This window comes from Silurus aristotelis, assembly GCF_946808225.1.
Source record: "Silurus aristotelis genome assembly, chromosome: 23".
Taxonomy (NCBI): Eukaryota; Metazoa; Chordata; class Actinopteri; order Siluriformes; family Siluridae; genus Silurus; species Silurus aristotelis.
The window spans coordinates 7,491,472-7,512,432 of record NC_139596.1 but is presented as its reverse complement, the minus strand read 5'-3'; the positions used below and the strand labels follow the sequence as shown (position 1 = coordinate 7,512,432).

Genomic DNA, 20,961 nt, shown 5'->3' with positions numbered 1-20,961 from the left:
CCATACTACGCATAGAACATGGACTAAATATACTTGTAAATGTTTTAAAGTAATTATGGTGTTTTAAATAAAGTAAATATTCAGGACACTAAAAGGAGCTTCTGCTATGTTTCCACACGGATGGTTTTGATTGCCAGATGCGTGCATCATTGCGAATTTTGGTGCTTGATTTGATACTTGGCACATCAGTAATATACTGTATATATTATAACATGTATAATTTGTTTCGGAACTCGTGAAGAGTGTTAAAACTGACAAGTACCAAACAAGTATTTTTTATGCAGAACTGTACTGTATACGGGATAAAGAAAATGCATAAATGTTTCTCAAAATTAAAAGTTTTACCTGGCAAATTGTTCTTTGGCAGGCATACAAAGCAATCCTGTAATCAGATACTACATATACAATAACGTTTAACTTCCCTTTAAAGTGGGTGCAAAGATTCGCACTGTTTTCTCTTCAAATCTTGTTTTGCCCCTCAGTAAAAAAAACATTTCGCTATCCTTTCCAGGTTTCTTGATAGCATTTTTAACCACCTACGATTTAGGCTTAAAATGAACAGTAAGCACAAAAGAGATCACTCTGGACTGCACTGTTCACTGTTCTCTTTTACTGCGAGACTGTAGCGCTCACGAGTTTCATCGCGAGAGTCGGTGTCCGAGCATGCGACGAGTGCAGAAACGTTTTCAGGTGTCATAATATTTATTTATTTTGTTGCTGCCTATTCAAGTTGCAAATCTAAAGTCATTGTAGTATTAAAAATGTGTCTGAAACATGAACAGACATTTAGGGAGGATGGAGAGTCAAGAATAATCCTCCACATCCACCCACACACACACACACACATGCACAATTCCCACTACTCTTGTCCTCATGTTCACACACCCCCATTCATAAGCATGCAATCTGTTCAAACTTTAATGAAACACATTATTCCTGGAAGAATCATGATTTATGCACGATATATTATATATCCACACACATGCACATATACAGACGGTACACTTTTTCAATAATATACTGTACATGTACAGGTTTGATCACACATTGCATTTTGTAATTTGGGTTTTTTAAATATTGATTGTGTAAATGTAACTCTCTGCAGGAACCAAAAAATGTATATTAGCTGTATTAGTTCAAGTAATTCAAATATCACATATATAACAAAACAATTGAAAGAAATATATTCTTCATTTAAATAAAAAAAAAAATAATAATTCCCATATGGACACGGTATACCATAATTTTACTATTGCTTGTCTTTGCATTGTTTTATGTGACTGATGTAATTGCAGCAAACAGCATTTCCTTGTCATGTCACGATTTTTTGTATTTTTACATATTAAAGTTACGACCCCCCTTTTCCAAGTTAAATACAAAAAAAGCAGTTTTGTATTAATTCCGATAAAGATTGAAGATCATTTCAATGTTGCTATATGGCAACACCATGCAATAAAGGGTTAAGACCTGTTACAGGCTAAATAAGGCACAATATCCCCCATGTAATCTCTTAAAACCCAAATCATTTTTCTTCCCCAGTAGAGGATGAACTAACTGTTCCTTACTAAAGCAAATCTTTAAGAGTGGAGAAGCCAGAGGCAGAGTTCCAGCTCATAATGCTGAATTCATATGTAATATCATTATTATACACTTTCCGAAGGTGGAAGGAATATGTGACCAGGTGAATTTAAAGAATTGTTTTCACACTGGAAATTTTTTTTTTTAAGTAAATCAACCTGGGAAGAATTTTTTTTTTTTCTCTGAACGAGCCTTTCGCACATTTAATGCTAACATCTAACAGCATCTGTCTCATAGGCTGCTTTATCCATTTGAGTCATGTTCCTCTACGGTGTTTCAGCATTCATTCAAATATGACTACAGAGTTGTTTATAGCAGTGATTCTCAGCAGTGGGGTTTGTGAAGATATCCAGGAAGTCCATGTGATCATGTGAAAGGAAAGTTTAACAGCGCTGATGAATAGACAAACACTTATTGTACTATATTGTAATATATTTTCATGAAATGAATGTATAAATATAAGGCGGTCATCAGAGTTTATTTAATCTCCGTCTACAAAACGGTAACGATGCCCTGCATTATAGTATACTAACTGGACATTTCAAATGACTGCACTGTTGTATGTCGTCTACAACCCACAGGTTACACCGAATCGGCTGCATTTATTAGAACAGCCTGATGAAAAGAAATGTGTATTTTTTTGTTAGATAGAACAAATCTTCAGGATTCTACATGCAATATTATCTTATATGGGAAATTTTCTCCAACTGCACATCACTGCAAATAGAAAGGTGCTTTCCCAAGAGAAGAATGGTTAATGATTGCTCAAGGCCAACTGTACATGCCTAAAAAAAAAGGATGTTAAGAGTCAAGCCTTGTTCTCTTTTTTCGTGTTGTTTTTTTTAGGATCTTGGAATCTCGCCCCTTGAAAATCAAGACTGCACTATATTGCAGTCTCGTCTCCTCACAGACTGAAGCGGTGCACCCAAATAAATAAATACAGCCATTAGCACACACAATGCATGTATAAACCATGGGCATGGGCGGCACCGATGAAAGTTAATCTATGCTGAGTGTTTCCCACACTCAAACAATTAGGGTGATTCTAAATCTATAACAAGAGGAGCCACATGTGCTGCCAACCCAACACAAAGCGGTTGCTATGTAACCACATGGGCAGACTGAACCAACAGACTGCAGGGTATTTTCCAAAGTGACATGCATCATTAGACAGAGGGAAAGACTCTGGATCAGGTTTTACCTGACAGCCAAAGTGTACTTGTTACCCAGAAAGAAAAAAAAAAGATCCATACCTTGCAGACCGTCCCAAGATTTATCAATAACTAATAAATATTTTTTTTGTTTTGTCTAGTTTTTGATCATGTTTAATTATAAGTATAAATAAAGGGCTACGTCAAATTACTCAAGTCAAGTCAGCTTTATTGTTATTCCTCTAATAGGATGTATATATGTATATCAGTTGTAGTACATCAGCAATGTAAAGCTACATTCTTGTCTCAATAAAGTAGGAAGACCCGTATAGAAGATGCATACAAACAGAGAAATGTTAGAAACTAGATATATAAATCTACATACTGTAAACTCTAAATCGCTAAACTCTAGATGTTGTACCTCTAGCTAGCTGGAGAAACGTGTGCCACTAGTGATACATTTGTTTGTGATGAATTTTCATGTTTGTGATAAAATGTGGTTTTCAATTCTTTTCACGTTTTTTTTCCCCTTATAACTGCATGCTATCACTAGAATACCTTTGATCATATAGTATAGTGACTGGTCTTTTTAGAGAAATGGTTAACAGTGATAGGACATAGAGAGCAATTGTGATCAAAAATCGGTCTTTTCATAGAAATTGTAATCAATCATTGATCACCATTGATCTGAAAAGACCAATTACTGAACACTATTGTTCTCTATAACCAATCACTGATCACCATTGTGCTGAAAAGACCAATTACTGAACACTATTGTTCTCTATAACCAATCACTGATCACCATTGTGCTGAAAAGACCAATTACTGAACACTATTGTTCTCTATAACCAATCACTGATCACCATTGTGCTGAAAAAAGACCAATTACTAAACACTATTGGTCTCTATAATCAATCACTGATCACCATTGTGCTGAAAATACAAATTACTGAACACTATTGTTCTCTATGACCAATCACTGATCACCATTGTGCTGAAAAGACCAATTACTAAACAATATTGGTCTCTATAATCAATCACTGATCACCATTGTGCTGAAAATACAAATTACTGAACACTATTGTTCTCTATGACCAATCACTGATCACCATTGTGCTGCAAAGACCAATTACTGAACACTATTGTTCTCTATGACCAATCACTGATCACCATTGCTCTCTATGACCAATCTCTGATTACAATTTCTCTGAAAAAACTAGAGATTGGTCTTTTCAGAAAAACTGTAATAAGTGATTGGTCATGGTGAACAATGGTGATCAGTAATTCGTAATAAATAAATAAATAAATGAATAAATGAATAAATGAATAAATGAATAAATGAATAATTCCAGTGCTCTGAGGTTGTCCATGAGAGAGAAGAAAGTGCAAAAGTGCACACCACTAACCAAATAAAGAACACGAGGTCAGGCACAGAAGTCGACTGAGACGTTCATGCTATACGGAGTTTCATTACAATGTAGGTACAAGTAAATGTTTATATTGGCTAAGGTACATACAGGTAAACTACAGCAGCAAAATATCTGGTCTGTTTTACAAAGATTTACAAATATATAAATGTATTTGCGATATAGATCTTCTCTAGTATCTGCCTCTTTTATCCCCTAAACAGTATTTGTGTTATAATATTCAGACTAACTGTATATTCATGCGTTTTTGACGTTGCTTGGCCATCAATATGCTTCACATATGACCTAGGGTTCACTTCTGAGCTTGGATTACTGTATACAGGAATTTCACATATTCTCCTGGTATCTGTCAAGATTTCTCCAATTTCCAAAAACATTCCGGTAGGTACTGCTGATAGTAATAAACATACTCTAAATTGCCGCTGGTGTAAATAAGTCTGGTGTAAATGTGTGTGTTTGACTGCCATCCAAGGTAGGGTGTCTTTCTGCCTCACGCTCAGCATTCCCAGAGTAGGATCCCAAGCGAAAGCATTTGGAATGAATTTCCTTTGTGTGTGTGCATGCACAGTGTGTGTGTGTAGATAATAGAGATACACCGACCAAACCTAACCTGCCTAATATTGTGTCAATACCCCCTTTGCTGCCAAAACAGTCGCAAAACGTAGCACATTAACAGCATTAACTTCTTATACAGAAGACCAGGACCCTGTCGCCGGTTCACCACTGTCCTTTCCTTGAAGCAATTTTATAGACACTGCAGACCAGGAACATCCCACAAGAGCTGCAGTTTTGGAGATGCTCCGACCCAGTCGTCTAGCCGTCACAATTTGGCTCTTGTCAAACTCACCCATTTTTCCTGCTTCTAACACGTTAACAAAATGTTCACCTGTTGCCTAATACATTCCACCCATTAGCATGTGCCATGATGAAGATATAATCAGTGTTATTCACTTCACCGCTCATAATGTTCTAATGTCATAATGTGTATTTGTGCATCAATCAGCGTGCATAACGACTCATTAGTGGGGGCGAGTTTCTTAGAAGAAAGGTTCAGATGTTGTTAAATGAGAAGGTGGTGCTCCGTGTGTTTGTGAAGAAGCTGCAGACGGTGAAGGAGCCGTGCAGCACATTTGGTGTAAAGATGTGAAACTGGAAATACAGTGACTGTAATTTACCTTTTCGATCCTTTGGAGTAGGTGAACGTGAAGGTGGCGTCAGTGAATCGGAAATCTGGAAGGAAGAAAGAAAGAAAGAAAGAAAGAAAGAAAGAAAGAAAGAAAGAAAGAAAGAAAGAAAGAAAGAAAGAAAGAAAGAAAGAAAACAAACAGGTCAATGTGAAATCTCACATCTTATGGAAATATACGAGTCTATAAATGCACACAGACTGGAAGGTCCCTCTCAACAAGTGTAGTCTCCATGGCAACATGGCGAGGGGTTTCCGCTGTCATCGGATATTGAGGAAGCGAGTGGAGATCTCACCTAATTCATATTTACACAGCATACTCCTGCCTGTTTACCCGGGACACGGAGACATTTAGACACAAATCGCTTTTATTTTAGTCTTTAAGCGCATTATAGGACCACTTTGAACATGAGGACGGTGAGGTGTACCTATGCCTCGGTATGATCGTTTGATCGCAGCCTTATAGCTGCACGGATATGGTCATAAATAACAGGCTGAGGTTGTGTGTAGAAGGTGTGAAAGCTGCAGGTCAGTGTGTATGTACTGGTTTGGGTGGACAAATAGTGGAAAACTCACCCGAGAAAAGGCAGCCCTTCTCCGCCTGGCACCTCTGTACAACGATGTCGACGTCTTTTTGAATCCTCTCTTGCCTTGAACACATCCCCTTCACACTCCAAAACCCTCCAGCGGAACGGCCTTTTCTTTTTCTTTTTCGTTTTCCTCCACCTTGGTCTGTGTTTCTTCTTCCTTCTCTTCCCCTCCCTACCTTCTCAGTCACGACGGGTAGACAGTCAGAGCTGCCCCAGGTGTCACACTAACCGCTCCGCTTTCACTCCAGCGCTCACACACTCTTACACACACTCATTCCGAAATGGAATAAACGCGTCGAAAAGCATTCACAGTGAAGAGAGAGAGAGAGAGAGAGAGAGAGAGAGAGAGAGAGAGAGAGAGAGAGAGAGAGAGAGAGAGAATAAGCGCGGCGCAGTGTCGCGACTGAGAGCGCGGAGGATGTCAGTGTAACGGCGGAAGCATCGCTGCTGCTGCTGCCGCTCTTCAACGCGTAAACCCTCAGTAATATGGCGATTCGGAGCCCTTAAAGTGAAACTACCGCAAAAAGAATTAAATAAAAAAAAGAAAAAATACACACGATAATAAACAATCCAAACAAACAACCATCAAACCAAACGCCCGACCGACCGACCGAGTCAGGATCCAATCCAACCCGGTGATGATGTCATGGTCGCGTCCTTCTTCCTGCGCATGGTTGATTCCCTCAGCAGAAAAAAAAAGCTCCAGTCTTAAGACGACACAATACTGACTTAACATGTTGTGACGTAGAAAAAAAGAGGAGGGGCAAGCTACTAAAAAAATTCAGTCTGTTCAGCTAAATCAGCAAAACATTGCACCCAAGACAATTGTTCTATACAATCATGTGCATATAATATGAGTCTTTTACGAATGGTATCAAAACGTTTACAAGAAAGTACAGCGCTCTCCGCGTTATGTCCTGGAAGTCTTCTTTTTTTGAAGAATGTCAAGCACTTGTTTGCTATTCGAGCTGGATCTCCACAACGGTGTCAAAACTGGAATCTCGTAGTCTTCCAGCGATGTTCTTCCACTCTTTATGCGAGCGTGCCACTCGAAACACCTCGAATGACTCATCGTGGCATCGCCGCTAACTTGCAGAATCATGTCTGATGTCTCTCTAGCAGATATGCCAAGTTTTACTCATTTTTGCATGTTTGCTCGTTGTTCTAACTTGCTGTCTAGGTGGCAATGCACAGAGGTGGGTATTAATGAATATATATTCCTTTGTTACTGTACTTAAGTAGATTTTTCCTTTTTACTTTCACTCATTATATTTGTTACACAAATATCTGTACTTTCTACTCCTTACATTTTCAATCCAGCCTCGTTACTTTATTCTATTTGGTGACATGATCAATATTTTTTTTCTTTTTAAAAAGAACGCGTACCGTTTTTAGCCCATCAACCTATTTCTTGTGATTGCGTGGCTTTTTCAACCTACCACTGGTGTATCATTTCCTGGCTATCACGCACCACAGACTAGGCTAGTTTACGACGCTAACAACGAGCAAGGCAGAAGACAACAAGAAGTCTAGGGTCAGCGATGTAAACATGACTGAGAACAGAGACATTCCTGATCATCTTTTATCTGCTTGTGTTCTATATAGGTAACAAAATTAGAAATTCTTTTGTATTAATATATTAATATGATGTGAGGTTCAGTTACCAGCATGTTAACAGTTACCAGTCCAGTTCATTTTTTTTCCTAAAGTACATATCAAAGCTAATACTTCTTTACTTTACAAAAAGAAGTGAAAAAATTTAGTCATTTCCTTCACTGTTGTTTTCTGTAAAGCTGCTTTGAGACAATGTCTGTTGTGAAAAGCGCTATACAAATAAACTTGACTTGACTTGACTTGACTTCAACTTTTACCAGAGTCACTTTTCTGAGAGAAGGATGTGTACTTTTACTATCTCTGGTAATGCACATGGTCAGAATAGCACCAGCTGCACAGCTCTCGATGTACACAGGCCGATGTCTTTAGTCACACTGACTTATGAAAGTCGGTGCTCCATGTGACTTTGCGTGCATCCTTGTGCTGCCATCTGTTGGTGTGTTACAAAAATAGTCTTGAAACGTTTTTAACCACCTAATACATATTTTTTATTTATTTACATATAGAATAAAAAATGTAACTCAGCTCATGATAATGCAGAAATCAGTGTAAGCTTTATGTATCTACAGCAACTGAAACAAAATTCCCAGAGGGGGAAGTGGTCATCTTTCATTAATATGCAAAAGTCAATAAAATCAATCCGTGTGACCCGGTACCAAATGATCCACAGGCTGGTTCCGATCTATGGCCCGGTGGTTGGGGAGCCCTGAGCTAATGAGTAATATCAGGCCAGGGGTGACGACTGCCACCCCAGATGGAAACATGACCACTCCAGATAGATATTATTTTTAGATATGTATACAGGATCGTATTTAATTTCTGAGGCGATTCTGGCAAAAAGAATTTGGTGAGATATGAGAATCCAATCCTGCAACTGATAACAAATATAGAATTGTAAGCACAACACATAAAGTAGGTTCACAATGTTTTGATAAAAGCGTATTATGTTAGTGTGGAAGTGGTGTAGAAATTCACATTGGATTGTGGAGTGTGGGAGTGGTGTAGAAATACACACTGGCCACAATCAATTTCCAAAACCCTTCCAAAACCCTTAGTTTCCAAAACCTCTTCTTAGTCATGCTTGTCCTCATGTGCACCCATGTACTTCTTGTAGTTCTGATAGTATTGCTGGTCTCCAGGTGGTGCTGGGACTCCCTGGTTTCCTCCCCCCCTGGTGGGGGGTGTGTGTGTGTGTGTGTGTGTGTCTATATATACTGTGTGTATATATATATATATATATATATATACAGTGGGTACGGAAAGTATTCAGACCCCCTTAAATTTTTCACTTTTTGTTATATTGCAGCCATTTGCTAAAATCATTTAAGTTCATTTATTTTCCTCATGAATGTACACATAGCACCCCATACTGACAGAAAAACACAGAATTGTTGACCTTTTTGCAGATTTATTAAAAAAGAAAAACTGAAATATCACATGGTCCTAAATATTCAGACCCTTTGCTGTGACACTCATATATTTAACTCAGGTGCTCTCCATTTCTTCTGATCATCCTTGAGATGGTTCTACACCTTCATTTGAGTCCAGAAATTTTTGATTATACTGATTGGACTTGATTAGGAGAGCCACACACCTGTTTATATAAGACCTTACAGATCACAATGCATGTCAGAGCAAATGAAAATCATTAAGGTCAAAGGAACTGCCTGAAGAGCTCAGAGACAGAATTGTGGCAAGGCACAGATCTGGCCAAGGTTCCAAAAAAAATTTTGCTGCACTTAAGGTTCCTAAGAGCACAGTGGCCTCCATAATCCTCAAATGGAAGACGTTTGGGACGACCAGAACCATTCCTAGAGCTGGCCGACCGGCCAAACTGAGCTATCGGGGGAGAAGAGCCTTGGTGAGAGAGGTAAAGAAGAACCCAAAGATCACTGTGGCTGAGCTCCAGAGATGCAGTCGGGAGATGGGAGAAAGTTGTAGAAAGTCAACCATCACTGCAGCCCTTCACCAGTGGGGCTTTATAGCAGAGTGGCCCGACGGAAGCCTCTCCTCAGTGTAAGACACATGAAAGCCCGCATGGAGTTCTCCAAGATGGTGAGAAATAAGATTCTCTGGTCTGATGAGACCAAGATAGAACTTTTTGGCCTTAATTCTAAGCGGTATGTGTGGAGAAAACCAGGCACTTCTCATCACCTGTCCAGTACAGTCTCAACAATGAAGCATGGTGGTGGCAGCATCATGCTGTAGGGGTGTTTTTCAGCTGCAGGGACAGGACGACTGGTTGCAATCAAGGGAAAGATGAATGCGGCCAAGCACAGGGATATCCTGGACGAAAACCTTCTCCAGAATGCTTTGGACCTCAGACTGGGCTGAAGGTTTACCTTCCAACAAGACAATGACCCTAAGCACACAGCTAAAATAACGATGGAGTGGCTTCACAACAACTCTGTGACTGTTCTTGAATGGCCCAGCCAGAGCCCTGACTTAAACCCAATTGAGCATCTCTGGAGAGACCTAAAAATAGCTGTCCACCAACGTTTACCGTCCAACCTGACAGAACTGGAGAGGACCTGCAAGGAGGAATGGCAGAGGATCCCCAAATCCAGGTGTGAAAGACTTGTTGCATCTTTCCCAAAAAGACTCCTGGCTGTATTAGATCAAAAGGGGGCTTCTACTAAATACTAAGCAAAGGGTCTGAATACTTAGGACCATGTGATATTTTAGTTTTTCTTTTTTAATAAATCTGCAACAGTGTCAACAATTCTGTGTTTTTCTGTCAATATAGGGTGCTATGTGTACATTAATGAGGAAAATAAATGAACTTAAATGATTTTAGCAAATGGCTGCAAAATAAAAAAGAGTGAAAAATTTAAGGGGGTCTGAATACTTTCCGTACCCACTGTATATATATATATATATATATATATATATATATATATATATATATATATATATATATATATATATATATATATATATATATATATACTGTTATAGTGATGTTTTGAGGATGTAGACATCACATGTCCGTAACCCTCTGAAATGTCCTTGAAATTGTTACAGTTGCATTTCGTTGTAATTGTGGCCAAAATATTGTGCATATATTCCGTAGTAGGTGTTACAAAAATACTTTAATTCCCACATATCCGTTTTTACTATTCACTAGCATTCAGTATGCTTAATGACTATTTGTTGATGTTTATCGCTGTTATTGTTACTAGTAGCATTACTATTTGGTTACCATCAAATGATACAAAACGTTGCAATATTTGCAAGCATTTGTCTCCTATAGAATAATTCAACAGGCCCATTGTTTATAATCTCTATATCCTACCATTTAAAACACAGAAGAATGAGTCAAGGAGTAATGCTTTAACCTTGGCTTATTAACAGGCTACTGTATATTTTGGATTTTGTCCAAGAAGACACCAGCACACCAGCTGTGCTCCAAAGCAGCTTCAATCAGCAGTTGAACATGACCCATCCTCTTATGTGACACAAGAGTTAATCCTGATTGCAAATGTTTCATGAATGAAAGCAAACCTTATTCTGAGTTTGAATTCCTTTCTTTTTATCTCAGCCCTTTTTCTCAATGAGCTGCTGATCATGAATCAAAGGAATTATTAGCAAACGGTGCACTCGTCATATCCGATGAGTCGCCGGCAATTATTTTAATGCACTAAGGCATGCTGCACCGTTCTACTTCTGAGCCCACAGCCGAGAGCCAGCCGTGGGCCCGCTTGAAAAGGCGCACAAAGAGTGAAATCTGTCGACACAGTTCTGTTGGAAACGCTGGTTGTAAAAACATGCTGAGGTAAGTATGAGCATGCGGCGAGGGGCACTGTAAGTGTAGCTGACTGAGAGAGAGAAATTCCCGCACCATTGAGTTGACTGCTTGCTAAAGTCGGCTCATTAATTCCAATTTCACAGAGAAGCAGATAGTTGGTAAGTGTGCCATCGAGGCACCTACATGCACTCTGATACACTTTATCATCTGCGCGCCATGCTACGTAAAGTCGGCTTAAATGTCTGGAGACGGGAGATATTTTCATCACCATAATCATGCTGTTCTGCTCAAAATCTTTCGGCTGCAATCTTTTCCCACCGCAAGAGGCACCAATTTATAGCGATAATAGAATTAACGTACACCGGGCAATTACCAAAGGCCTGGCAGATTGTCTTTTTTTTATTTAAATGAAATTATAATAGCCAGTTTTAGGGAAAATAAACGATTAAATCAAGCACCCTAAATGGTTCTTCATTAATAGGTCTTTTTTGTTACTTTTAGCAGTTTTAGCTAAACCATAAAAAAGGGTTTTCCTTTTACAAGCAGTTTCCCTTTAACTAGAATTAATAACCATTCAAAGAAGACATCTCTATTCTGTAACATATTAGAATACTTGGCATTAGAAAAGGCAAAAAAAAAAAAACTCCAATTCCTTCAAGGTTCAGAACCCTACATCAGGAGTTTATTTATTTATTTATTTATTTATTTTTATAAAAAATCACTGTCAAATTTTTAAACCATTTACTACCCAAAGAGCCCTTTAGGAACCATTTTTCTCTATGAGTGTAGCATTGAGAACGCAAGACACTCAGACTCAAGTTGCACGTGAATCCTGGGAAATGTCAGATGTTTTATTTATTGGGTCCAGGGAAAAGGTGAGGGGATAAAGTGCAGGTGCTCTGTGTGCCCGAATCTCTCTCACTGCTTGAGGCTCAGGTTCCTCGAGGGGATCTGTATAACAAGAACAGAGAGGTGAGATTTTATGTGGCACACAGTGCATTAGTCTCCACTGTTCACTTTTCATCTGTAGCATTTTTAGAACTCAGCTCACTGAGAGTCTGTGAGCCAGCAAGTCAGGAGTCAAATGCTGATTAATTACTCTATTGGAAGAAAAATGATTTCTCAAGGGTTCTTCAGAATTGGTAATGTGGACGTCCTATGCGATACCTTTTCTAAAAAAAAAAGAAAGCCTTTGCTGTAGGTTCTCCCTGAAAGACAAACCACATGAAGTGCCGTTCCCTTGTCTCACTAGGTATTTCCCTGAGTATGGAAAGAATTTCACTGTGCTATAATGTATATGTGACAAGTAAAAAGCTGTTCTCACAGTTTTGGTGCACTGGTTTTCATTAGATAACTAATGAAGATTGTGTATCAATGAGCAATATGAGGATGCTTGACTGATTAAAAGTTATTGCTTTGAATGAATGAAGCATCAATGAGTAAAACTATTGCACTGGGTAAATGATCTCGTGTTGGACTATGAGAAAAGGTCTGCGATTGGCTGCCTGCAATTACGGCAGTTTTTAGACACATTTATTGGTAGAACGTACAAGTTTTACTTCCAAAACTAACCTAATCATTCATTACTATAAAATAGAATGTATCCATTTGGGGAATATCTTTTATATTCTGTCTGAAATCTATCCATTTTCAAAATTACAGTAATTACCGTTACCTTTACACAGATCTCTTGTTGCTAACTCAATATAACACAAAGCTCTCCAGCCTGTCAATCAGAGGGAAACATGTGAAGATGTATTTGAAAATTATTTTTTATTTTTTATTTTAAATTATTATTTATTTTATTATTATTTTAAAACCAATAAGCCTATTCTGATTTTCCACCCATGCAAACAAACCCCCTCCCCCAAAACTTTTGGTGGTTCAACTAAAATTAGCAATGGCAACTAGATTTATTAATAGCAAGGAAAGACTGTCATTACTTCAGCCACACAAGGACAATCAACTGCTTGAAAGCAATATTACAGCCCTATAAATTCCCCTCATAACACTTTACAAGAATTGGGCATTGGGGGTGTGTCTATAAAATGACTGACAAGAGACCAATGCGAATAAAAACACTGAATCTGACACAATGGCTTGAACTAGCATTTTGTTACACCTTTAATGTATCATGTTCAACCATATAACAGTGGTTTTTTTTTCTATCAGAAAGGTAAAACCCCTTCAGAAAGCTTTTAACTTAATGATGCATAAAACCCATGAGTAATCTCTTGTCAGCAATAGAAAGCAATAGGTTTAATAAGTTTCTCATTTCATCCGACTGACTAGTCTGAAAGGTTCTTTATAACTTAGTTAGGTGTCAGAAGTACAACCTAATCCTTTGGCTGTTTATGTCTGTTGTTTTTTTTGGCTTTGAAGGCTGTTTGGGTGGGGTACATGCTTATCAGTACATTCTTAGGGAAGTAAGAACTGTTAAAGACCTTAAAAAAGATGTCACACTAGTCATTGCACTTGTCGTTTATGACCTTGCATGAGCGTACATAGTAGTACAGCACTATGTATGTTTTTTTGTGGGCAGTGTGTGTGTGTGTAAAAATCTTTGGATTTAGTAAGAATGTGGTGATTTTCTTTTCTTTTAGGGGTTTACTCATTTTTGCACCTTGACTGTCAAGGTCAACAGGCTCAGCAGTCATTTGAATTATGCATTCAGCCGAGCAGAAATCGATGCCGGGTTTTTCAGGAGGTAGCCGGTGATTACATTAACAATTCATTGCTTAAGTGTGATGAAAAATATTTCGAAAAAATGTTCCAAACGCATTTGGCCCATCCATCATCCAGTCAACACTGTTTCTGTCACACTCTTAAATCCCTGCTTACACTTGGCTTATGCTTCTGTTCATTTATCTAAAACAATAACGAAGGCTGTGAAACACTTCAAATATGGTGAATTCATACTTGGTTCACTCGGCCCTATCAGCATGAAGGATTACGTGTGTGATTATGTAACAGTTATACTACAGGACTGTTGAATGATCAAATCAGACGGTGTCGACTCATTTGTTTAACAGGAGCTGTGACAGTAGTGCTGACTGAATAGATGATTCTATCGTTCTTATCGTTCTGTGTAGGTCCGACGCACAACCCAATCTAAAGGCAAATAACAGATTTCAAACACGTAATTTAACAAAGAAAGGCAAATAATAATTAATATACTGAAGCAGTCTATAAGTAAACATTTATTTACCATTTGTGAGGTCGAAAAAAAAAAAATCTAAACCACGGTCACCAGACGTTCAGACAGAAAGTCAGTTGGAACCTTATACTTGCGAATCTCCACAATAGTAGCAAAGACTTTTCTAAAGCCAATATGTTGCTCATCAGAAATCAGCATTGAGAGTAGATTTATTCGGCTGGCACTGGGCGGCTATTGTTGGGTAAAAATATGTGGGCTCACTCTCACTTGTCATCTGTGGAATTAATTCACGAGCCTTACATCATGTATCGCTTCTACCTTTACTGTCAGTCTTTCACTGGAATCTGGCCATGAGACAATGTCAGTATTTAACACCCACATCTATCATTTCCTGCTTACATATGTTAAGGCAGCTCTAAATAACATAAGAATATAGCTTCCAGTGATTTACTAAGCAAATTGTTAACCAAACATATGCAATAGCTGATTTTCTTTTTTGGCTTTTGTAACGGTCATGTTAAACAGGATTCTCTGCTTCATGCTTCAACACTTATACTGGCTCCTTATTTAACTTCTATCCGTATTAAATCCTGGTAAAATCTTTATTTTTTTTTCCAAAATACCAAGTGCCCACTGGCAGACTCGCCTATGGACTTTATTGTGCACTGTGTATACGCTCTATAGGCTAACCAAGGTTCATCCTAATCTAAAAAATGAGGTCACTAAGCATTAGCAGTTTTTTATTCAGACTGGAGCGTGAACATGGCCCCACTTGGACAGTAACACTTATTTAAGAATGCATGCCGTCTAGTCGATGAGCAGTGGTTACACCAACGAGCCGTCCATTTTAAACAGCCTGGCACATCTCCCTTTAGAAGAGGAATCTTTAAAATTCCAGACCTGGTTCCGTTCTCTCAGAACACAATCATTCAGGGCTGGCTGCACCATTCAGAGACGGGCAGCAAAGTGAGAAATTAGATGTCGCCGCTCTGAGCTGTGGGGAGGGAGATACGGATTAAACCACATGCTTTTCATTTCTTAGCTATGGGGTCGGAACCTGAGAGTGTGCACCGAGTGGTGATGGTATGTGTGAGATTAAGTTGAATTATGACTAAATTATGAGACACTGGTTGATATTTTAAATGCAACCATCAGTGTATGGTGGAGTTACAAGTGTATGATGATAAAGGTTTCACCAATCAGGCATAACGTTATGATCACATGCCTAATATTGTGTTGGTCTCCCTTTTGCTACCAAAACTCTCCTGACCCATTTACCATTAACAGCATTAACTTCTTTAGCAATTTGAGGTACAGGAGCTCGTCTGTTGGATCAGACCACACGGACCAGCCTTCGCTCCCCACGTGCATCAAAGAGCCTCAACTGCCAAATCGCCGGTTCACCACTGTTCCTTTCTTGGACCGCTTTTATAGATACTGACCACTGCAGACCGTAAACGGCCCACAAGATCTGCAGTTTGGGAGATGCTCTGACCCAGTCGTCTAGACATCACAATTTGTCAAACTCGCTCAAATCCTTTCGCTCGCCCATTTTTCCTGCTTCTAACACAACTTTGAGGTCAAAATGTTCACGTGCTGCCTAATAATACCCCACCCACTAACAGGTGGCATGATGAAGAGATAATTGTTACTATTTACTCCACCACTCAATGTTATGCCTGATGGGTACACATACACATGAGATACCCCATGAGATGGGGAGGTGGTAGCTCAGTGGTTAAGGCATTGGCTCTGGATAAGGGTCTGCCAAATGCCATAAATGTAGATACAATGACCTCAAGATGCTTGAATCTTTGCCCATTAACTGGCAAAGGCTTGACATTTTAGCCCACTCACTGACACCCACTGCATAGCCACAAAGACCAAAGTTGCTGTTAAATATACAGCAAGTGACTGCATCTTACTAGACAAGTAGTTTGGTGCAAAATTGTGCACAAAATATGCCAAAAAAACCCTTTGTTTTTACAATTGAAGAGCCATGAGAGAAACAGACACTTGCACTCGGCTGTACTAAAAGTCAGCTGGCACAATCTTCACCATCACATCACTTCACTCCTGTATATCTGTATAGACGCATACAGCACATTAACCAACTCTTTACAATTGGACAATTAGTTTTTAGAGGGTTAAACAAGGTTATCTCTGTGGATCCACCCATATTTCTGCACAGGCTGATATTTATTGTTCCTTGCTAATCTCTATACAACACCTATTACATAAAAAAATGAAAGCCAATTGAAATTATTAAAAAGCTGCAGAAGTTCCCTCTGCTCTGTCGATACGGTGCATTTGCTAAGGGCCCCGACGTGTGACTTTTTAGATGCGGAAACAGGAAATGCGTGACAACCGAAACCTGTGACATTTTCTTGGTTTCTACTACAGGGTGCCATTGTCTCCAAACCACTTTGTATTGTTACACTGTGATAATAATAATCCAATCATGCATGCAGGCTGTGACTTGAGAGATATGCAGCAAGGATCTAAAATATAAAACATATACAATATACACATTTACTATAAAAAAAAAACATTGGGGGAAAAAAAAGATACAAAATTATCAGGCATAACATTATGAGATTGTGTATGAACATTATTTCCTGAAAGTTTGCATTCAAAAAACTCATGTCTGTTCGAAAAGTTTGCACAAGCAACTTTACACTTTTCTTTGGTGTAAAAATTGTTTTCCAACGGCTGCATCAAAACTGTCTGCTCTCACCCCTGTACACCGATACAAGCTATTTTTAAGTCTTCTGGCAAAAATAAGCATCCATTAATTACAGTCAGAATAAACATTAGTGAAATCAGGACATTGAAAACATCTGCAGTTTTATGATGCCCAAGTCATTTTACAGTGCCCAGACACAGGGCTATATTTAGTGAACAATTTGTGCCAGGTTTGAATGAATTTTTGGCAGTAGGAAAGTGATGAAGGAAATCTCAGGAGTCTCTCGCCGCCATCTGCACAGGTACAAGGCTCTCACAGAGCTATGCTGTAATGTCAGTAATCTCCTGCCAAGTTCTTTGACATTCAAGTACAGTAGAGTTAACCATGTTGTGGCATAGATTAATGTAAAAAAAAACAAAAAAAAAAAGTTCCTTGCAGCCTTTGATATGTGTCTGGAGTTTTGACTATTTAAACTATTCAGCAAGTGGTCAGTGCTTAATTGTACCCTCACATACCACTTCACGCAGTTATCCAACCGAACAATCATGTGACTGGGACATAATGTAAAAAGTCATGTTCATGAAAATGAAGAGGTGTTCTGAGATGCAGTTCTGCTCACCGCGGATGTAAAGAATGGGCGTTGGAGTTGCAATAGCCTTCCTGTGAGCTTGACTCTGTCTGGCCATTCTTCTTTGATCTGTCTCAACATAAAGCTTCTGCACAGAAAACTGGATGCTTTTTTGTTTATCTCGTATCATTCTGTATAAACTAGAGAAAACAGGTGAGATCTTTAGAAGTATTCACAGCAAACAAGTGAGCATGACCCCACAAAAAGTGTCCAGAGTAAGAAAAGTATACATAAGAAAAAGACACCAGGACTAACCAAAAGATTCAAACATCTAAATATGGGAAAAAGTTTTTTTTTTCAATTAGCGGTAAGAATTCAATTGATAAGCTGACTTTTATTTTTAATATAACAGAATTCAAATATAGGTAACAAAAATCTTTTGCACAAAATGCCAGGCCTCATTCAGGTGAACGTACATAAATAAAAGGTCAGCATAATCTCTAAAATATAGCAACAGCATATGCATAAAGGTGCTACCAGTACCACTGTGGTCCTTTTTTTTTTTTAAGGGGAAAAAAAAATATTCAAATGATGTGAACATCAGCATGGACAAAATGTTTAATACAGATTTGCAAGGAAATAAATAACAGCTCTACACTAAGAAAATATCTCAGAAAGATTCAGGACTGTCTCAGTGTAATTCACAGACATATCCATATTCCTGAATGCTTGCATGATCTGCACTAGTATAAACTTATTTGTGATTTAAATCCCAGCTTCATCAAGATAAAATGTTGTTCCTGACTGCAATATTTACACAAATAATTCATGCAGAATGTTATTTCAGCAACAGTGTAGTGTGATTTAACATATCAGCTCTAAATCTGTGACGAGTTGATCTGCTGAATATATTCACAGCTAAAAAAACACGTGATTAAGTTCTGCACAATGTTCTGCAGTTAATCAGAAAAGGGCAATTCAAGAAAAAAAATCCTGTTTGAAAAATTTGTGATAGCTTCATCAGAAGTGTGAAATATTTCAAAATATAACAGCTGTTTTTAGCACAACAGATGAAAAAAAAAAACAATGATTTATACAGGAACTGTAAAATCGGTATGTAGCTGCGTATCAGACTGAAAAGAGTGTAAGGAGATAATATGGACAAGATTCCACATCATTTCAAAGTAAAAGCTTCAAGTCAGTTAAGCAGTCAAACGTTAGCATCCTTGGGTCGGATGTCTTTTCATAATAATAAATTCATCTCGAGCAAAATGATAAATTCATGTTCACGTAATTACACTGTACAAATAAGTACCTGCTTTAGCTACACTGATTGCACAAATACTCGTAGCGAAGTTTTCTAGCCGAGTCCTCGCTAGAAAATCCATGAACAAAAAAATGACTGTCAAAAGTCATGGTAGAAAACAAGCGTACAAAAAAAAAAAAAAAAGTAAAAAGTGTTCATATGTACAACATGGTCAGTTTGGCACGATCTTTCCATACAGCACATGAGTCTTCAGAGGTCATACAGAAGTGCGTGGTTTTCTAATGACTAACTGGATCGGGCCCTCAGACACAGTTTTTATAACATTCCAGGCGTCATAGTGCATTAGGCCCTGCAAAGATTTGCCGTTGATGGCCAGGAGCTCGTCTCCAACATCAATAACCTGGGAGAGTTCAGCAGCACCACCTTAATAAAACCACAGAGCAGACAGACAAATGCATTCGTGTGAATAGAACTAATCAGCAAGCAAGATAATACAAATGAATTGTGACTCAAAATATTCATACTGCTATGCAGTACTGCTATACTTTTTAAAAAAAAGACAATAATTTATTAAAAATAATGGATAAAATGGTCACGATAATGTAATGACAGTGATGTCGGGGAAGTATATAGTACAGGGGTCAGCCGCCTTTTTGAAACTGAGAGCTACTTCTTGGGTACCATTATTGTAAAGGGCTACCAGTTTAATACACACAGTTTTCAGTTTGATCTGAAATAACAAATTTGCTCAATTTACCTTTTATAATATGTTATTATTAATAATGAATGATATTCATCTATGTGAAGACACTGATCATGTTAATGATTTCTCATAATAAGTATCAACAATGATTTAACAAAGTAGGAAAAAGCTATTTTTAGAAAAGACCCGCGGGCTACTCATGTGCTCCTTGCAGGCACCACGTTGGTGACCCCTGATATAGTACTTGCCAGTGCGATGCTGTTATACACACAAACAACAACAACAACACCCCCTAGTGGAGTTAAGCGGTTCATCCGGAAGGAGATGTTTACCTTTGAAAATGCGTTTGATGTAAAGTGGGCGATCGCCATGCGCTGAAGCTTTGCCTCCCTCCAAGCTGAAACCCAGACCTGCTGATGTCTTCAGCAGCTCCACACTTAAGGCTCCATCTGGCCCAACCTCCACAGCTAAAACAGCAAACAAGACAACTAGTGAATGGTATCCCTTTAAGCATTAATGCTAATATTATAATTAATATACTAATAATAATAAGAGGAAAAAGAACAAGAGAGGAAAGTAAGAGAAGATTTATTCCTTATACAATGTTTTTCCCCTACATAAGGTTTTTTGTTTTGGTTTGTTTTTTAATGCACAACTCGAAGCTTCTGTCACAAAAACAAATACTTATAAATAAATAAAAAAAATCGCTTCTCATGGATGCCAGTGATTAGTATGTTTCACTGTGATTGACAGAGGAAAGAGAGTATGCTATCCCTCACACCCAGACAGCATGGCAAATATTTTCCACTTGTCTCCCTGGATGACTGTGGCATCACTAAGTTCTGATCTCTGTAAGATCTGTAAACTTGTCTTTAAACATCAGGATTTTCAATGTGTTTTCTACACTCAGGAATGTATTTAAAAGTTAAGGTTTATTTACCTGCTCCATTTTCCCTGCTGATGTCTGGATAGGTAGTAGAAGAACATGGTCTGGGTTTTAACAGCAGTTCCTGTCTAACTGTGACAGGTTCACTGTCTTTGCCTCTCTGGATGACCACAAGCGCCTGTTTGGCTAGTTTGGTCTGATGGAGACAGGAAAGAGCCTCGCCATGGTTTCTCCCACTTAGACTGCTCCCATTTATAAACAGCACAACGTCGCCCCGACGAATCGTACCTTCCAAACCGGCAGCACCTTGAGTGAAGACGCGATGAACCTGTTCAAAAAATGCACATTGTATGCGCTGACTTACAAAAAGAAATGTAATGCATTGATATATACTAGATATGTA

General features: G+C 38.4%; 2 protein-coding genes and 1 long non-coding RNA gene across 7 annotated transcripts in view; 1 reads left to right on the top strand and 2 right to left on the bottom strand.

Moving 5' to 3' along the window:
- Positions 1-6,275, bottom strand: part of parp8 (poly (ADP-ribose) polymerase family, member 8) — a 56,014-nt gene extending 49,739 nt beyond the window's left edge. For all 3 annotated transcript variants that reach the window (XM_083526849.1, XM_083526850.1, XM_083526851.1), the window contains exons 1-2: positions 5,916-6,275; positions 5,332-5,386 (exon numbers count right to left, since the gene is read on the bottom strand). In XM_083526849.1, coding sequence (XP_083382975.1) covers positions 5,332-5,386; positions 5,916-6,000 — 140 coding nt within the window. In that variant the 5' untranslated portion in view covers positions 6,001-6,275. The remainder of the gene's footprint in view (positions 1-5,331; positions 5,387-5,915) is intronic.
- On the top strand, positions 6,131-6,459 carry LOC310718314. Its single transcript, XR_014531090.1, has 2 exons — positions 6,131-6,240; positions 6,271-6,459. It is a non-coding gene; the product is annotated as an uncharacterized lncRNA (long non-coding RNA).
- An 11,617-nt stretch (positions 6,460-18,076) lies between these two features.
- pdzd2 (PDZ domain containing 2) overlaps positions 18,077-20,961 on the bottom strand; it is an 89,582-nt gene continuing 86,697 nt past the window's right edge. For all 3 annotated transcript variants that reach the window (XM_083526778.1, XM_083526780.1, XM_083526779.1), the window contains 3 exons: positions 20,613-20,886; positions 20,005-20,139; positions 18,077-19,392 (listed from right to left, as the gene is read on the bottom strand). In XM_083526778.1, the coding sequence (XP_083382904.1) occupies positions 19,226-19,392; positions 20,005-20,139; positions 20,613-20,886 (576 nt within the window). In that variant the 3' untranslated portion in view covers positions 18,077-19,225. The remainder of the gene's footprint in view (positions 19,393-20,004; positions 20,140-20,612; positions 20,887-20,961) is intronic.